The sequence below is a fragment of the Triticum urartu genome, chromosome 7 (genome assembly GCF_003073215.2).
Source record: "Triticum urartu cultivar G1812 chromosome 7, Tu2.1, whole genome shotgun sequence".
Lineage (NCBI taxonomy): Eukaryota > Viridiplantae > Streptophyta > Magnoliopsida > Poales > Poaceae > Triticum > Triticum urartu.
In genome coordinates, this window is record NC_053028.1 from 700266181 (window position 1) to 700282896 (window position 16716).

The window sequence follows — 16716 nt, forward strand, 5'->3', positions numbered from 1 at the left end:
TCCAAATAACCTCTGGTTTTTTTCAGCTTTGGCAAGCATCTGGAATAACTAGTGAATTACAAATCTATTGTATTGCAATTGGTGCATTGATTTTTGCAGCGTTAATGCTTTTTGCTGGTTGGTTCCATTATCACAAAGCCGCTCCCAAATTGGCCTGGTTCCAAGATGTAGAATCCATGTTGAATCACCACTTAGCGGGATTATTAGGACTTGGGTCTCTTTCTTGGGCGGGGCACCAAATTCATGTATCTTTACCAATTAACCAATTTCTTGACGCTGGGGTGGATCCTAAAGAGATACCACTTCCTCATGAATTTATCTTGAATCAGGACCTTTTGGCTCAACTTTATCCTAGTTTTGTCAAAGGAGCAACCCCTTTTTTCACTTTAAATTGGTCCAAATACGCAGAATTTCTGACTTTTCGCGGAGGACTAGATCCAGTAACCGGTGGTCTCTGGCTGACCGATATTGCGCACCATCATTTAGCTATTGCTATTCTTTTCCTAATCGCAGGTCATATGTATAGGACCAATTGGGGTATTGGCCATGGACTTAAAGATATTTTGGAGGCTCACAAGGGCCCATTTACAGGACAAGGCCATAAGGGTCTTTATGAAATCTTAACAACGTCATGGCATGCTCAATTATCTCTTAACCTAGCTATGCTAGGCTCTACAACCATTGTTGTAGCTCATCATATGTATTCTATGCCTCCCTATCCATACCTAGCTACTGACTATGGTACACAACTTTCCTTGTTCACACACCACATGTGGATTGGCGGATTTCTAATAGTCGGTGCTGCTGCACATGCAGGAATTTTTATGGTAAGAGACTATGATGCAACTACTCGATACAACGATCTATTAGATCGCGTCCTTAGACACCGTGATGCAATCATATCCCACCTTAAGTGGGTATGTATATTTCTAGGTTTTCACAGTTTTGGCTTGTACATTCATAATGATACCATGAGTGCTTTAGGCCGTCCACAAGATATGTTTTCGGATACTACCATACAATTACAACCTATCTTTGCTCAATGGGTACAAAATATCCATGCTACTGCGCCTGGCGTAACAGCTCTTGGTGCAACAACAAGTACTAGCTTAACGTGGGGAGGCGGCGAGTTAGTAGCAGTAGGTGGCAAAGTGGCTTTGTTACCTATTCCATTAGGAACCGCAGATTTTTTAGTCCATCACATTCATGCATTTACCATACATGTGACTGTATTAATACTTTTGAAAGGTGTTTTATTTGCTCGGAGTTCCCGTTTGATACCCGATAAAGCAAATCTAGGTTTTCGCTTTCCTTGCGATGGGCCTGGCCGAGGGGGAACATGTCAAGTATCCGCCTGGGATCATGTTTTCTTAGGTTTATTCTGGATGTACAATGCAATTTCGGTAGTCATTTTCCATTTCAGTTGGAAAATGCAGTCGGATGTTTGGGGTACTATAAGTGATCAAGGGGTGGTAACTCATATTACAGGGGGAAACTTTGCACAGAGTTCCATTACGATTAATGGGTGGCTTCGAGATTTCTTTTTGGCACAGGCATCGCAAGTCATTCAGTCTTATGGTTCTTCATTATCTGCATATGGTCTTTTTTTCTTAGGTGCTCATTTTGTCTGGGCCTTCAGTTTAATGTTTTTATTCAGCGGCCGTGGTTATTGGCAAGAACTCATTGAATCTATCGTTTGGGCTCATAACAAATTAAAAGTTGCTCCTGCTACTCAGCCTAGAGCCTTGAGCATTATACAAGGACGCGCTGTAGGAGTAACCCATTACCTTCTGGGTGGAATTGCCACGACATGGGCATTCTTCTTAGCGAGAATTATTGCAGTAGGATAGTGGCTAGGAGGATTTGAAAGGCATTATGGAATTAAGATTTCCCAGGTTTAGCCAAGGCTTAGCTCAGGACCCCACTACTCGTCGTATTTGGTTTGGTATTGCTACCGCACATGATTTCGAAAGTCATGATGATATTACTGAAGAACGTCTTTATCAGAACATTTTTGCTCATAGATGATAATTACTGAAGAACGTCTTTATCAGAACATTTTTGCTTCTCACTTTGGGCAATTAGCAATAATCTTTCTTATGGACGTCCGGAAATCTGTTTCATGTAGCTTGGCAAGGAAATTTTGAATCATGGATACAGGATCCTTTACACGTAAGACCTATTGCTCATGCGATTTGGGATCCTCATTTTGGTCAACCCGCTGTGGAAGCCTTTACTCGAGGAGGTGCTGCTGGTCCAGTGAATATTGCTTATTCTGGAGTTTATCAGTGGTGGTATACAATAGGATTACGCACCAATGAGGATCTTTATACTGGAGCTCTTTTTCTATTATTTCTTTCTACGCTGTCCTTAATAGCGGGTTGGTTACATCTACAACCCAAATGGAAACCAAGCCTTTCGTGGTTCAAAAACGCGGAATCTCGTCTCAATCATCATTTGTCAGGACTTTTCGGGGTAAGTTCTTTGGCTTGGACAGGACATTTAGTTCATGTTGCTATTCCCGCATCCAGGGGGGAGTACGTTCGATGGAATAATTTCTTAGATGTATTACCCTATCCCCAGGGGTTGGGACCCCTTTTGACGGGTCAATGGAATCTTTATGCCCAAAACCCTGATTCGAGTAATCATTTATTTGGTACCGCTCAAGGAGCGGGAACTGCCATTCTAACTCTTCTTGGGGGATTCCATCCACAAACACAAAGTTTGTGGCTGACCGATATGGCTCACCATCATTTAGCTATTGCATTTATTTTTCTCATTGCCGGTCACATGTATCGAACTAACTTCGGAATTGGGCACAGTATTAAAGATCTTTTAGAAGCGCATACTCCTCCGGGGGGTCGATTAGCGGCGTGGGCATAAGGGCATGACACAACACGAGGACCGCTACTTCTCAAGCACACGAGAACTATAGAGTCAATAATCTAACGATTCATAGTCATCAGATTAGGAGCTCTTGTCTCTAAGCTCTCTTCTAAGAAAGGAGACATATGATGATAATAGATATGCAAAACTATCTAGCTCTCGCTTGACAGCCTATAGTGTAATGCTAATACATTTTCTCCTCACCACTCCTTATTGTCGAGTCATGAAGCCAACAAGAGACTACTCTACAAAATGACAAGTGTCTGAATACTCATCACGCAAGTATCACTATGTAGGGTTCATCATGAACAGGGCTTTTGCTCGCATCGGAGCTATTTTTTTCATTGAGCGCGGATTTGACAACTCCGGAACAGATGAGGATTTATATTGTTATTGCGCACTGATATTAGTCTTTAAGAGGAAGCCGCAGACTTAATGTAGCAGAATGTTAGATCCATAAAGAAGCTATCATATCTCATTTAAGTTGGGCTAGCCTCTTTCTAGGATTCCATACCTTGGGCCTTTATGTTCATAACGACGTCATGCTTGCTTTTGGTACTCCAGAAAAGCAAATCTTGATCGAACCTATATTTGCCCAATGGATACAATCTGCTCATGGCAAGACGACATATGGGTTCGATATACTCTTATCTTCAACGAATGGCCCCGCTTTCAATGCGGGTCGAAGCCTATGGTTGCCCGGATGGTTGAATGCTGTTAATGAGAATAGTAATTCGCTTTTCTTAACAATAGGACCTGGGGATTTCTTGGTTCATCATGCTATTGCTCTAGGTTTGCATACAACTACATTGATTTTAGTAAAGGGCGCTTTAGATGCACGCGGTTCCAAATTAATGCCAGATAAAAAGGATTTTGGATATAGTTTTCCTTGTGACGGCCCAGGGCGCGGCGGTACTTGTGATATTTCTGCTTGGGACGCATTTTATTTGGCAGTTTTCTGGATGTTAAATACCATTGGGTGGGTTACTTTTTATTGGCATTGGCTGTGTTCACATTATCATGGCATTCGGGTAAACCGTTTCACTATTCACTCGCCAGGGAGGCATAGCTCGAGGTTTTCTACGAGCTGTTCAATGGTATATCACTCATCTAATCCTCTGATGGCGTATTTGAGGATAAGAATGCAATTACAGATAGCTGGTTAAAGGTCTTTACTCAAATTGCTACATCTGGATTCATATAACTCTCACTTGACTCTCTGTATGTGCTATGAGTGTTGTGAAGTCTATAGCTCATGCTGGCAGATGGACTCGCTAATCTGATAGCTGACACTTCAGACTTATACGTTTGGGCCTAATTGACTGCTTGGTTTTTAGTCTTAACTCTTTCCCAGTGGCAGGGGTAACTCTTGAGGCAGAGTGATTTACACTTGAGACTTTCAGGCAGTCAGGGCTTAGAGCAATCGCCACACGTTTTAGCCTAATCTCTATTATTTTGCGCTGTGTTGAGGAGATCAGTTAGCGTGCTCCTTCTCTCTCATTGTGCAATGTGCAAGCACTTGGGTTGGGATAGGCTTATATGACAGGTTCATCTGTGGTGCATTATCCTCATTATTTACACATTAAACTTGCATGCGATGTCATGTATCTGCCTTAAATCTCTGAGAGTAAAAGGAGGTAAATGCTCCACGTTTATCCTTTCAACAAGTATGTTGGGGGGGTATTCTTGAGATGTCCATCTCTTTGTAAGTTGATTTGAGTAACACAGTTTGTTTTGCTGTTTTGTAACATGTGATAGGGTGAGCCAGTACAGTTATCCACTCACTAGCTCTTATGACTACGCACGAGGGAGGATACGTGCTTTTAGCTTAGAGATTTTCTTCTCTTTCTATTGTCTGTCTACCATTTCATTAGGATTTAGAAACATCGAGTATAACTTGAATCAAAAGCAACGACCATTTATGGCAAAACAAAAGGATTAGATTTCAGAGGATGAGAGAAGCGGTCGAGGTATAATACTAAGACAAAAATATCATTTAAATAGGAATTTCGCAATCATTTAGCAAAAATAAGATAAGAAGTCGCAAATGTTGCTACCACTGCTTGAGTTTTTAGCTGAACAAACACGATTAAGTCGAAGAAAAATTGCACTAACATCCCTAGCTCGGACGTTAACTCACGTGACCCTACAGCGCATTTTCGGTTATACCGAGAGGACGTTTGTTTGCCTTTTGAAAGCCGAGGAAGACGCTAGAGCTAAGCTATCGACATTTTGGGGCTATGCACGGACATCGTACGTTCGAGAATAAAGGGTTTTGAGGGAAAATGTTTTGTTACGCAGACAGACACAAAAATCGGGGTGCATACGCAAGGATCCAGTCTGGATAGTAGAGGATATACAATACCTATTCGATGCTTTATGTTGGATGGATGTCTTCTTCCAGGAATAGCTGATTTAATCATCAGAAGGAGATCCCTCTTTACCATTTCTGTACTAAATGGACTATGCTATTTAGTATACAGAATTATTGGATAGAGGGGCGTTTAGATCCAACTCTTATCCCATTTTACGAGTCCTGTTTAGTTTGGAGTAGGAGTATTTTAGAGTATAGAGCAGTGTGGCTAGCTCATATAAGGCTCATAACCTTGGGTTTGCGGGTTCGACTTCCACTCATAACCTTGGGGTTGCGGGTTCGACGCTCCATACTCCTTCTTTATGATATATGCATGATATAATATATACATCATGCATTTGTATCTGGATTTTTTGATTTCCTAAAAGAGTTTTGGTCTAACAGTTTTTTCTCGGAAGAAGCAAAAAAATAAAAGAAAGAATAAAATATGAAAGAAAAGCGTCCATTGTCTAATGGATAGGACAGAGGTCTTCTAAACCTTTGGTATAGGTTCAAATCCTATTGGACGCAATCTTATTTCTATCTATTCTTTAAATAACTATACTAAACTAAAAACAAAGAAAACTTTTTTGCATGATTCAAATGAAAAAGCTTTCTCAACGATTCCTATTCTACTAACAAGAGTAGACATGCAAAATTTATTTGTTACTGAAGAGAAAACCGTTCCAGCTGTTCCTGAATAGCTTCCTTCAAAAGGATTTCCGCTTGCTCGGTGAATGTCTTGCTAGAAGATATAATTTCTTGGAATTGAGGTTTAGTATCTTTTAGATGTTTACGTAACTCATCCAGAAATTTATTTACCTGTTCAATTTCTAACGAATCAAGATATCCTCTTGTTCCGGTATAAATAGTAGCTATCTGCTCTTCCACTGGGAGAGGATTTGCCTGGGATTGTTTAAGCAATTCCCTTAATCGTCGACCCCTTGCCAATTGATTCTGACTTGTTTTATCGAGAGCAGAGGCGAATTGTGCAAAGGCTTGTAACTCTGCGAATTGCGCTAGTTCCAATTTTGATTTGCCAGCTACTTGTTTCATGGCTTTAATTTGAGCCGCGGATCCTACTCTGGAAACAGAAATACCCACATTAATAGCGGGTCGAATTCCGGCATTGAATAGATCCGCAGATAAGAATATTTGTCCATCTGTAATGGAGATTACATTAGTAGGAATATAGGCGGAAACGTCTCCAGATTGAGTCTCAACTATTGGTAAAGCGGTCATACTTCCTTCGCCTAAAAGAGAATTTAATTTAGCGGCTCTTTCTAAAAGGCGTGAATGCAAATAAAAAACATTCCCTGGATTAAGCACTCACTGATCGGGGAGGTTCTTCTGCTTACTAAGAGGGCGACTACTCAAAGTCTGGCGATATCGACATGTCGCGCTCGCTTCTGATGATAGAGATCATCTATAAATTGAATTCATATAGTGTAGTATTGGAGCGTCGATTGTCGAATCTAGGAGAGTATCTACAGAAATGAGCGCTTCACCATGGCTTTACTCAGGCTACTCTCGGTACTATAAGGAGCTGAGGGTGATCTCAAGGTATCCTATTGCTTGCCAAGGACTTTGCAAAGTCCGCCACAGGAGCCATTGTCTACTTCTTCTCTAGCAGGAATGTTTCTAGTGCTTCTCTTGGGCTTAGAAGGCTTCTGAGCTTGAGCTGTTGCTTTGGGAGAAGTTTTGGGCTTTGATGTTGCAACCCCTGACTTGATTGCATCTCCCATGAGCTTTTGAGACTTGGGAGCTGGAGCAGCATCCTCTTCCTCTTCATCTTCTTCTGGCTCTCTCATTATGGAGGATCTACCAAGCACTCTGGCAGTGGTCTTCTTTATCCTCTCCTTCCTCTTCTTTCCCTCTCTAGCAGCCTCTCAAGTTGGCTTAGAGGTTTCAGCAGTTGAGGCTCTGACCTTTGAGGTTGGCACCCTCTTGGCAAGGGACTTCTTGTGCAATCCAAGCTTTGTAGTTGCAGCAGTACCATACTCTTTCTTCAGCACCTTCTTCTTGGAGCTGACTTCCTCTTCAGTGGCCACATAGTCCTCATCTTCAGAATCTGAGGTTTTCTTCTTCCTTGACCTGGTGGCTGCCTTTGGCAAATTACTGGGAGTGCTCCTGCTGCCATCATCTGAGGTGCTTGAGGGACTAGTGCCCTCACTCAATTGCACTGGCTCTTCAGATCTGTTTTGGCTGTCACTTTGGCCAGACATCTTGGCAAACACACTGACAACAAACCCTGTGCTGTGAATAGATGTAGATGAGGTAGAATGAATGAGCATCACAAAGTGCAGAGTTTTTTTTTCAAACAAATGATTCAAAAACTTAGTGTTAGTTCTCCACAGAAAGCATTTCAGAGCTATCGATTTGTTAAACTCGGTGATATCGAAGCAACTTTTGGAACCTAAACTAGTGAACTCGGTTAGACCAAGTCACAGTTCGGTGGTACCGAGATTGCTAGGGTTTCATAGAGCGTTGAACTCGGTCACAGGTGAATCCGCCATTTCAGCTACTACAATAGTGTATTCCATGGCCCCCTCCTCATGGAAAGTAGTTACTACTTGAGCTACGGAGGATGCTCTTTGACCGATAGCTACATAAACACATATTACACCTTGCCCTTTTTGATTGAGAATTGTATCTGTGGCTACTGCCTGTTTTGCCAGTGTCTGAATTTATCAGTTTGACTTGCATAGTCTCTCTGAGACACCAGTTCCTGTCTTCGAAACAATTAGAGCTTCTCGCTCGATCAGCGCAACTGTCGCCGCTTTAGGCGACTCAGAGAATCGAGATCAGAGTTAGAGAGAGCCCCTGACTTCGAAGAGGTTCTCAGATATTATTCGAGAGCGAGATGGATATTATCTTGGGCAGTGAGAATGGACTAGTTTTACAGTCGATGTTCGGAGAGCTTAAGAAATTTTTGCCTTTTCTTGCATCACTGAGGATATTAAGGATCAGAGGGCGTAAGCATGTGGATTATCAACAAGCGCCACTCCGCGCAAAGGTAAAGGAAATAACACAAGGTACCTCACTCACGGAGCCCTAGTCTGAGCCAATTCTCTAACGCTGTCTGCTATGTGATAGTATCGGAAATAGCTTCGTCGCACTCTGTAATCACGGCCATCGCCGATTGCAGTATAATTCTCGATACGATTACTTTGGATTCCAAATTCAGAGCAATACGCCCTGAGTACGGCCCGGAACGCATACATGTCGAGATAGGGTTACGCGCTGACTAAGGTTCAGGCGAGGCAGTAACTGTATTTCACCAAGCGGACGCACCTCACTATAGAGCGGTAGATCGAGCAATGTCCACGGCATCCCCACCGTCCGAGCTGTGAACTAGGAATAAGGTTTCGGCGGAGCCAATTATCACTAAAATTTCAACCTCACTGCCTCTATAGGTATATCACTATTATAAATATCTTGTTCAATACGGTCGCGGAGACGAAATCTTGTCGAGTGTGAATTTCGTCGACTCGAAGCGGTTGCCATTGTGGTTATCTAGAGACATCAGGTCTTACTTTATCGGAGCATGGGATGCCAAGACAAGAGAAGTTATAGTCTGGAACTGAGAAGTTCAGACGACTAATTAGTCACTGGCCTGAGATCTACTATACTCTCTATAAGTGAAATAACTGGCTGAATGTATCTACGAGATACAAAGTGGGATCCACGAGAAATGCCTATCTCAGTTTGTACGCATACGAACTCCCGTAGAGAAGATAGTGTAAGCTCAGAGTATCCCACTATGAACAATCTATATCCAGAGTTTCCTAGATGCTCTCTTGTACGGCCTGTTGGAAAACCCGCTGTCGGACCTGATTCATTGCCCTTTGTTTTTCAAAATAAAGGGTTTCGTTTTTAGACTTTTCCAATTGTTCCAAACTAATAGAAGTAGCATTAATCAAATTTGCTTTTTCTCGTTCTATCTCAGAGTATCCATTCATTCGATACTCATCCGCTTCTAGTTCGACTTTCTGTAATCGAATCCGAGCTTTTTCGAGTTGCTCAATGGTCCCTCTACGCAATTCTTCTGAATTTCGAATAGTACTCAAGATCCTCTGTTTTCGATTATCTAATAAATCTTTTAATGAAAGTAGATTATTTTGTAAGTTTACAACTTTTATGATCTCTTCCCGAACCAAACATGAATCTTTCGATTCATTTGGCTCTCACGCTCCTTTTTTTTTTCTATAGCTATTTCCATATCTTTTTTTTAAGTAATGAGCCTATCCTCTATCTTCTTTTTTATGTTTATATTTCAATATACCGAAACCTATATAAGACTAGATAAATATTAAGAGGACTCTTCCGCCTAGATAAAAATATATCATGGTCAGCAAAGTTGTTTCTTTATTTTTATTTGCCCTCTAGTTAATAATTTCAATTTCATTAAGAAAAACTAACTAAATAAATGGAAAATGAAAATTAATAGAATTCTTTTTTATTTTTTTTTTCTTCAAATCAAAAAATTTCTCTTTATAGGTCGTCGATTCGTCATTGGTACCGCAAGCATAAATGATTGTAATACCTAAAGGAGCTTAGGAGAGTGACACACCTCTATTCTTAATTCACGTGATAGCTTATACTATAGTAGAATTGGCTACAAAGCAACATTTTCTCGATATGTTGGAGTAGTAATCTGACTAAGCAGTATATACATAGCTATTACGCACATTGTCAGACTTAGTGCTGATCGACTGATGTGTAATAATGATAATCTGAATTAACTAATATATTGACTTTGAAGGATCGAAAGAGGTATAATTGTAGTTCTGAGCTCATGGCCTCCTCATCACCGCTTATTAGATAGTCATCATAGAGTGAGGGTCTGTAGTGAATGTGTTCTTGACTCACAATGCCATTGGTTGGTGTATCAACGATCAAAGTTGTTTAGCAATGAGTCGGCGAAATGCTATGGTTCTTCCGTCATACTGAAATTTTGAATATTATCAGAAGTAATTCGTCGTAGATGGGTGCACCCTTTTCTTATTGTTTTATCGCCGCAAAAATCACAAAATTAGATGTATGCTATTAGAGCTCAATTAAGGTATAGCAGTAGATAGATCCAATCTTATTGGTGTTCCTTGAAAATGAATTGACAACTCTTCGCATACGCTCCCGTTACAAATAGATTAGAATTCATGATAACAGCCAACCTCTTTATGTAGGAGCACGCTATCGTTATTTGAAAGAGTCACTGGAAAATATCGGTTATTGAATCGTTCGCGGGAAGACAACATGCCCACAGTCTGAAATGGCTAGGAAGTTGTCGCTCAAACACTCATCGACATACGTATAGTGAGTCTACATATTATTACATGTATGTGCATGCTCCTACCTCAGCATAAAAGGGAGAAAAACCAATGATAATACCGAGAGACTTTGATAGTATCGATACGTATACTGTACGCGAGCGCTCACGGTATGATAGTCTCTCGCACTCACTGCGGGTAAATTCTTATTTAATGCAAATTTAAGACTTCAATCTTAGCTATATTTTCTTATCAGAGATCTAAAGTAGTGTAGCGTTTTGTGTGGTTGACCCGGTGAAAGACTCTCCTCTTGTAATGCACTAAGTGTTCATGATTCTGCTCGAAAAGCTCTCCTCTAAAGATATATGATGAGGATAAAACTGTTTCTCTCTCACTTGTCCATCCACTGAGAGACATAGAGATGGAGACGGTATAAGTAATGGAAGCGTGGAAGTCACGCCCAATACGCAAGAAATAAATTCTTAGTTATCACATATCTCCACTCTTCCTGTCTCTTTGAGAGTATATCTCTGTCACATGCATTAAACACTAGATAATTCCAGGAGTAATAATAGATAGGGGAGTAAAATTTTACACCATTAAGGCGCTATTGGATATAGATGCAATGTGTGGACTATAGCAAGTATTACCGATAGTAGTTTATCTGAAGAGAAATAAAGAATAAATGTGTAGTCTAATTCGAAATCGGAAAGAAAATTTCTGCATAGAGTTTTGAACTAAGTATTTCAAAACAATATGGGTCCTATGCTACGCCAACATTAAAAGCGGCACATACGTATCAGCGGACATGAATTAGGTCCATAAATTGTTAGTACAAGCTCTCGCAGACGGATAAAGAAAGTGCTAGGCTTAACGCCCAATTAGTAAGCCTACCTCTGTCGATAGTAATCGCTCACGATCACACGTCTGGGCTGACATGCCGCTTGTCCTGTGTCAAAATCACACTGCTAGCAGCGTTGGTCTCGAGGCATGTACCTTGACCAACTCCAGGTCCAATAGAAGCAAGCCCTACGGCCAATCCAGCAGCAATAACAGAAGCAGCAGCAATTAGTGGATTCATGGTGAGTAGTTCCTCGTGTCAAAAAAAAGAAATGGTTAAGGATACAATCAACCAATAAATTCTTACTTCTAAGCTCTATTGGGGAGAAGTAAAGTAACTAAAAAGTACAAATTGAAATCAAATTGAAATGATAATGTGAATTGTCCGAACTACATAGAAGGGAATTCCATATCCATATATCGGATTAGATAATGAATCTAACCTAGGAATATATAATATAATATCCTATATATATACATTTGTTTCTTCTATTTTGTTTGCATATTTTCTCATTTTCTATTGAATCGGATTCTAAAATCATTGCTTAAAGTGGAAACCTGCATAAAAGAGGACTCCACTTATAGACATTAAGGATATTATAGTATAGATCTAGCCTGACTCCACCCTCCTTAATGCATATATACTTTGAAAATTCCATAATATAGTCTATTCTATTCTCTCTCCTACAACTCTAGGCTATATATTCATACGCATTTCTAACTATTTTTTTGCAACCAAGCAGATTATCTGGAACCATGCATGAATTGAGCTAAGCTGCAAAAAAAAAAAATACTATTTCCAAAAAGAGTCAATTCAATGATGACCCTCCATGGATTCACCTATATAGGCTGCGGCTAATGTTGCAAAAATAAGAGCTTGAATACCGCTTGTAAATAATCCAAGAAACATGACCGGTATAGGGATTACTAAGGGGACTAAAGAAACAAGAACAACAACGACTAATTCATCCGCCAATATATTCCCGAAAAGTCGAAAGCTAAGCGATAATGGTTTTGTGAAATCTTCTAGGATGTTAATTGGTAAAAGGATTGGAGTTGGTTTAATATATTTCTCGAAATAGCTCAATCCTTTTTTGCTAAGACCAGCATAAAAATATGCCGCTGACGTGAGTAAAGCTAAAGCAACAGTAGTATTTATATCATTCGTGGGCGCTGCTAATTCCCCATGGGGTAACTCTATAATTTTCCAAGGTAAAAGAGCACCCGACCAATTCGAAACAAAAATAAAAAGGAACATAGTTCCAATAAAGGGAACCCAGGGACCATATTCTTCTCCAATCTGAGTTTTGCTCAAGTCTCGAATAAACTCAAGGACATATTCAAAAAAATTCTGACCGTCGGTCGGGATGGTTTGTGGATTCCGAACAGCTATGACAACTGAACCTAGCAAGATAGTAATTACGACCCAAGAAGTGATGAGTACTTGGGCATGAATTTGGAAACCTCCTATTTGCCAATAGAAGTGTTGGCCTACTTCTACACCCGATATATCGTATAACCCCTTGAGTGTTTTAATGGAACAAGGTATAATATTCATATTGTCCTCTGATAAAAATTGAACTTCAAAAAAGGAATTCTTTTGATTCAACCATCTCTTTCTCAACTCAGCAACTTGAAGTATTAATCTTATATTTAGGATACCAAGAAAGCACATCAGATCATAATATATATCAATACCCTCTAATATATATCAATATTCCCCTTCTTTTTTCTATGCAAAAAAAATTCTATGCAAAAAAAAAGATATAGTAAAGTAAGTGATTCCATAAATTTACGCAGTTGCCCAAGAATTCACTATATATTCTTAATCAACGATTTCTTATATAGAGAGAACGGCCCTCACAAATTGAAAATACTAATTTGTTAAGAATCAATCGAATTGAAGTCATAGTGTCATCGTTGGCTGGAATCGATATATTCGCGAGATCCGGGTCACAATTTGTATCGACTAAAGAAATAGTAGGAATCCCCAAAATGGCACATTCCCGAAGAGCTATATACTCTTTTTGCTGATCAAGGACGATCACAATGTCTGGCAATCTCGTCATATATTTGATCCCGCCGAGATACCTTTGCAAAGTAGATAATTTTCTCTTCAAGATTGCCACATCTCTTTTTGGGAGATGGTGGAATTTTCCCATTTTTTCTTCTGCTCTTAAGTCTCTAAATTGAGAAAGTCTAGTTTTCGTAATCGACCAATTCGTTAACATACCACTGAACCACTTTTTATTAACATAATGACAACGAGCCCTTATTGCAGCTGATGCTACTAAATCTGTTGCTCTTTTTTTGGTACCAACAATTAAGAAACTTTTTCCCTGACTTGCTGCATCAAAAACTAAATCACAAGCTTCTGATAAAAAACGAGCCGTTCTAGCGAGATTTATAATATGAGTACCTTTACGCTTTGCCGAAATGTAAGGGGCCATTTTAGGATTCCATTTCTTAATACCATGACCAAAATGAACTCCTGCTTCTATCATCTCTTTCAAATTAATGTTCCAATATCTTCTTGTCATTTTTTCCACACTTCCTTTTTTTTAATTCCTACCATTCCATTACGGAATTTAGTTCTTTTTGAAGATTAAGAAAGATCCGAAATAGCTTGAAATAAATAATAATTGTTCCGAGAGAACCTTGTACTAAGATAAGAGTTGGCCATTGATACATGGTATAAACATAACCACCTTAATGAATTAACTGACTTGTTTTACTTATTAAAATAAAAATCTTAAAAATCTAAAATTTGACCTGTTAGTGTTCTAAGTTCAAAAGTCTAGTAAAGTAAAAAATATTTTTATGGGGGTTCTTATGTCTCATAAAAATTGTTTGTTACGTCAGAATCTGAAGAAACTAATTCTGTATGGAGAAACAAAAAATCTCTCATTTCCGACGCGAATAGATTTTTTTTTTTTATTTCGAAATAAAGGTTCTTGTCTTGTGGGGAACGATGCACAAATTTTTGGAATCCGGTACCAACAGGTATAATCCCCCCCAGAACTACGTTTTCTTTCAAGCCTTTCAACCAATCAATGCGACCTCGTAGGGCAGCTTTTGCTAAAACTCGAGCAGTTTCTTGAAAACTTGCTTCAGATATGAAACTTTGGGTATTCAGGGAAGCCCTTGTTATTCCCAATAAGATTGCCCGATAATAGATCGATTCATCCAAAGCTCGTCCTGCTCGTTCCGCTCGCAATAGTCCGATTAATTCCCCAGGCGAAAAAACATTAGACATTCCATCTTCGGAAACCCGCACTTTTGATGTTACTTGGCGTATAATAATCTCTATATGTCTATTATGGATCTGTCCCCTTGGGATCGATAAACCTTTTGGATTTTATTAACCAAAGAGATACGACTCCGTTCTTCTTCCGTCTTTCCGCTTTCGTCTGCATGTGCTCGCTGGTTGTGGTTTGCTTCATTTTTTTCGTGGTGCTGCTTTATCTGGGCTGTTGTCTTGTTTGGCTTTTTGCACTGCTGGCGGCTTACGCCTTTACGTCTTTGCTTTTCTCTCTCTCTTCCTGCTCTATCCGTTGCTCCGTCCCGATTTGCCCTTGTTGCGCGCTCCGGTTCCCGCTTGTCGGGCTTCCCCTCCCCCACTCTTGTGCTTTTGGCCTGCCGCAGTCTCCTTCGGTCCCGACGTTCCCCCGTTGCTCCTCGGGTTCCCTTGGTGCCCACCGCTTTGCCTTTTCGGTCAACACCCCGCGTTGCCGTCGTTGTGCTGCATTGGTGCGCCGAGTTGTTCCCTCGGTCACCCGCCAGTGTGGGCTTTATCCGACGTTGTGGATTCTCACAGCCCTTCAATCGCGCGTATCTGCTCTACTCGTCGGTCCCCGGGTGTCTCCTCGCCACGGCGACGGTGACTCACCCACTGGTTTCGCGCCGTGCGGCATTCTGATCCGCCGTTAGTCGACCGTACCGCCTCCTGCGCTAGGGGTAGTGGGTTGTACCTTGTGTTAACTCCTTCCGTTCCAGCACATCTTCGGCCATGTCTTTTCCTGTATGCACCTCTATCAGAGACATCTTAGGCTTCGATTTGATTTCGAAAATTTAGGGTAGGTTCCACTGACACTCCTTCGGACCGACGAGTTGTAGAAATCAGTCTCACCGATTTTGGCATTATTAGTCGACATTATGATGCGTTTCGAGGTCTAGGGACGATACACCTCGGGAATGTAGTTGCACGATGGTACTATCTACTTCATAACATGAGAGAATACGAATGTGGAACTTATGCGTTTCTAGTCTACACGCGAGGAGAATACTGCAAGTGGGTATCGGCAATGCAATTCCGATGATCCTATTCGGTTCAAGTTGCTCGTCCGCATTTCCTCAATAACTCGAGATTATATATAACTCGACTAGTCTTCTGAGAGTATACGGGGACTATTTCTGAGGAATCGAAACTATGACACCTGACAGCTTCAAAGATTTTTTGATATCACTTTTGGGTTAGGACACATAGACGTTCACTCGCTCATCTATGGATACTCGATTGTTTTAATAGACTACATCGTAACTATCATCATTCTCCTTGTAATAGGTCATCTCATTCTCTACACTATTGACATATAAATCACGTAGTGGATCACGCGTGTGTTATTGGTTGGCGTCACAGATATAGGTGTTAGGTCTGTCTCGTTATACACACACAAGGGTAGATTTCATTAGTTAAGCAAATATGATGAACACATTCTGACACGAAGAGGAATTTCTTGTTAATAGTGGACGAGTTACAGTTAGGCATATGGTTGTAGTGGCACTATAAATAAATTGTCAATGCAAGCATCGCATATCAGATTGAGGGCCAAGTGGTCTCCTTCTACCTCAAGATAATTTTCACTCGCATGTGTGATCAAAGATGACATATTCTAAAGATATGTGTATATATTGTATGTATATATATATTGATCGAAGCTCTAAACCTCCTTCAGTTGTCAAGACAGTATTAGAAAAATCGTCAAGTCTAGCTATTCTCGTAGATATCTTGAGGAGAGGTATTTGGTGTGCCTACAAGAGGATACGAACGAAGAAAATATTGATCTAGTCTTTTCAAACGCAGGAAGATATGGTGACTTATGAAGCAGTAGTCAATGTCAATGAGTGTAAATGAGATGCATGTAGAGACAAATGCCTCGATATACTCACTAGAATAGCGTCGAGAGGCGGCCCATATATATTTCGTCGAATCACGCACAATTGCTAAGGATTGTCCATTCCTGAATACGCGGTGAGAGAGATAATCTAACACTGGGAATTAAAAGCAAGAGAGAGGAAGTGGCCGACAAAAATCATACAAGCAGTGAGTAGTTCTCTTATTCTTGAGAGAGTTGCAGACAAAGTCCA

The 16716-nt window shown here is 40.4% G+C and overlaps 4 protein-coding genes, 1 non-coding gene and 1 pseudogene across 5 annotated transcripts; 3 read left to right on the top strand and 3 right to left on the bottom strand.

Moving 5' to 3' along the window:
* Positions 1-1074: 1074 nt before the first annotated feature.
* LOC125518614 lies at positions 1075-2883 on the top strand (annotated as a pseudogene).
* A 451-nt stretch (positions 2884-3334) lies between these two features.
* LOC125519469 (photosystem I P700 chlorophyll a apoprotein A2-like) lies at positions 3335-4052 on the top strand. The gene is made up of 2 exons (XM_048684266.1): positions 3335-3917; positions 4041-4052. The coding sequence occupies exons 1-2, from the start codon at positions 3429-3431 to the stop codon at positions 4050-4052; spliced, it is 501 nt and encodes a 166-aa protein (XP_048540223.1). The 5' UTR covers positions 3335-3428.
* Positions 4053-5697: 1645 nt separating this feature from the next.
* Positions 5698-11590, bottom strand: LOC125519470 (ATP synthase subunit alpha, chloroplastic-like). The gene is made up of 2 exons (XM_048684267.1): positions 11506-11590; positions 5698-6567 (listed from the first exon to the last, which is right to left on the bottom strand). Exons 1-2 carry the CDS (start codon positions 11588-11590, stop codon positions 5906-5908), a joined length of 747 nt encoding a protein of 248 aa, XP_048540224.1. The 3' UTR covers positions 5698-5905.
* On the top strand, positions 5699-5770 carry TRNAR-UCU. The gene has a single exon. It is a non-coding gene; the product is annotated as a tRNA-Arg (tRNA).
* Positions 11591-11598: 8 nt separating the features above from the next.
* LOC125518615 (ATP synthase subunit a, chloroplastic) lies at positions 11599-13839 on the bottom strand. Its single transcript, XM_048683444.1, has one exon. The coding sequence runs from the start codon at positions 13022-13024 to the stop codon at positions 12164-12166; it is 861 nt and encodes a 286-aa protein (XP_048539401.1). The 5' UTR covers positions 13025-13839; the 3' UTR covers positions 11599-12163.
* LOC125519471 (DNA-directed RNA polymerase subunit beta''-like) lies at positions 13818-15393 on the bottom strand. Its single transcript, XM_048684268.1, has 2 exons — positions 15321-15393; positions 13818-14697 (listed from the first exon to the last, which is right to left on the bottom strand). The coding sequence occupies exons 1-2, from the start codon at positions 15391-15393 to the stop codon at positions 14180-14182; spliced, it is 591 nt and encodes a 196-aa protein (XP_048540225.1). The 3' UTR covers positions 13818-14179.
* Positions 15394-16716: the final 1323 nt, after the last annotated feature.

What these genes read in the sequence shown, in the direction of transcription:
- LOC125519470 (XM_048684267.1), bottom strand. Translation starts at nt 11,590, where the DNA reads ATGAATCCACTAATTGCTGCTGCTTCTGTTATTGCTGCTGGATTGGCC. An exon ending in TGGACCTGGAGTTGGTCAAG is followed by an intron (nt 6,568 to 11,505) that starts GTACATGCCTCG and finishes CCGATCAGTGAG; the next exon opens with TGCTTAATCCAGGGAATGTT.
- LOC125518615 (XM_048683444.1), bottom strand. Translation starts at nt 13,024, where the DNA reads ATGTGCTTTCTTGGTATCCTAAATATAAGATTAATACTTCAAGTTGCT.
- LOC125519469 (XM_048684266.1), top strand. Translation starts at nt 3,429, where the DNA reads ATGCTTGCTTTTGGTACTCCAGAAAAGCAAATCTTGATCGAACCTATA.
- LOC125519471 (XM_048684268.1), bottom strand. Translation starts at nt 15,393, where the DNA reads ATGTCTCTGATAGAGGTGCATACAGGAAAAGACATGGCCGAAGATGTG. An exon ending in ACGGAAGGAGTTAACACAAG is followed by an intron (nt 14,698 to 15,320) that starts GTACAACCCACT and finishes AAAATCCAAAAG; the next exon opens with GTTTATCGATCCCAAGGGGA.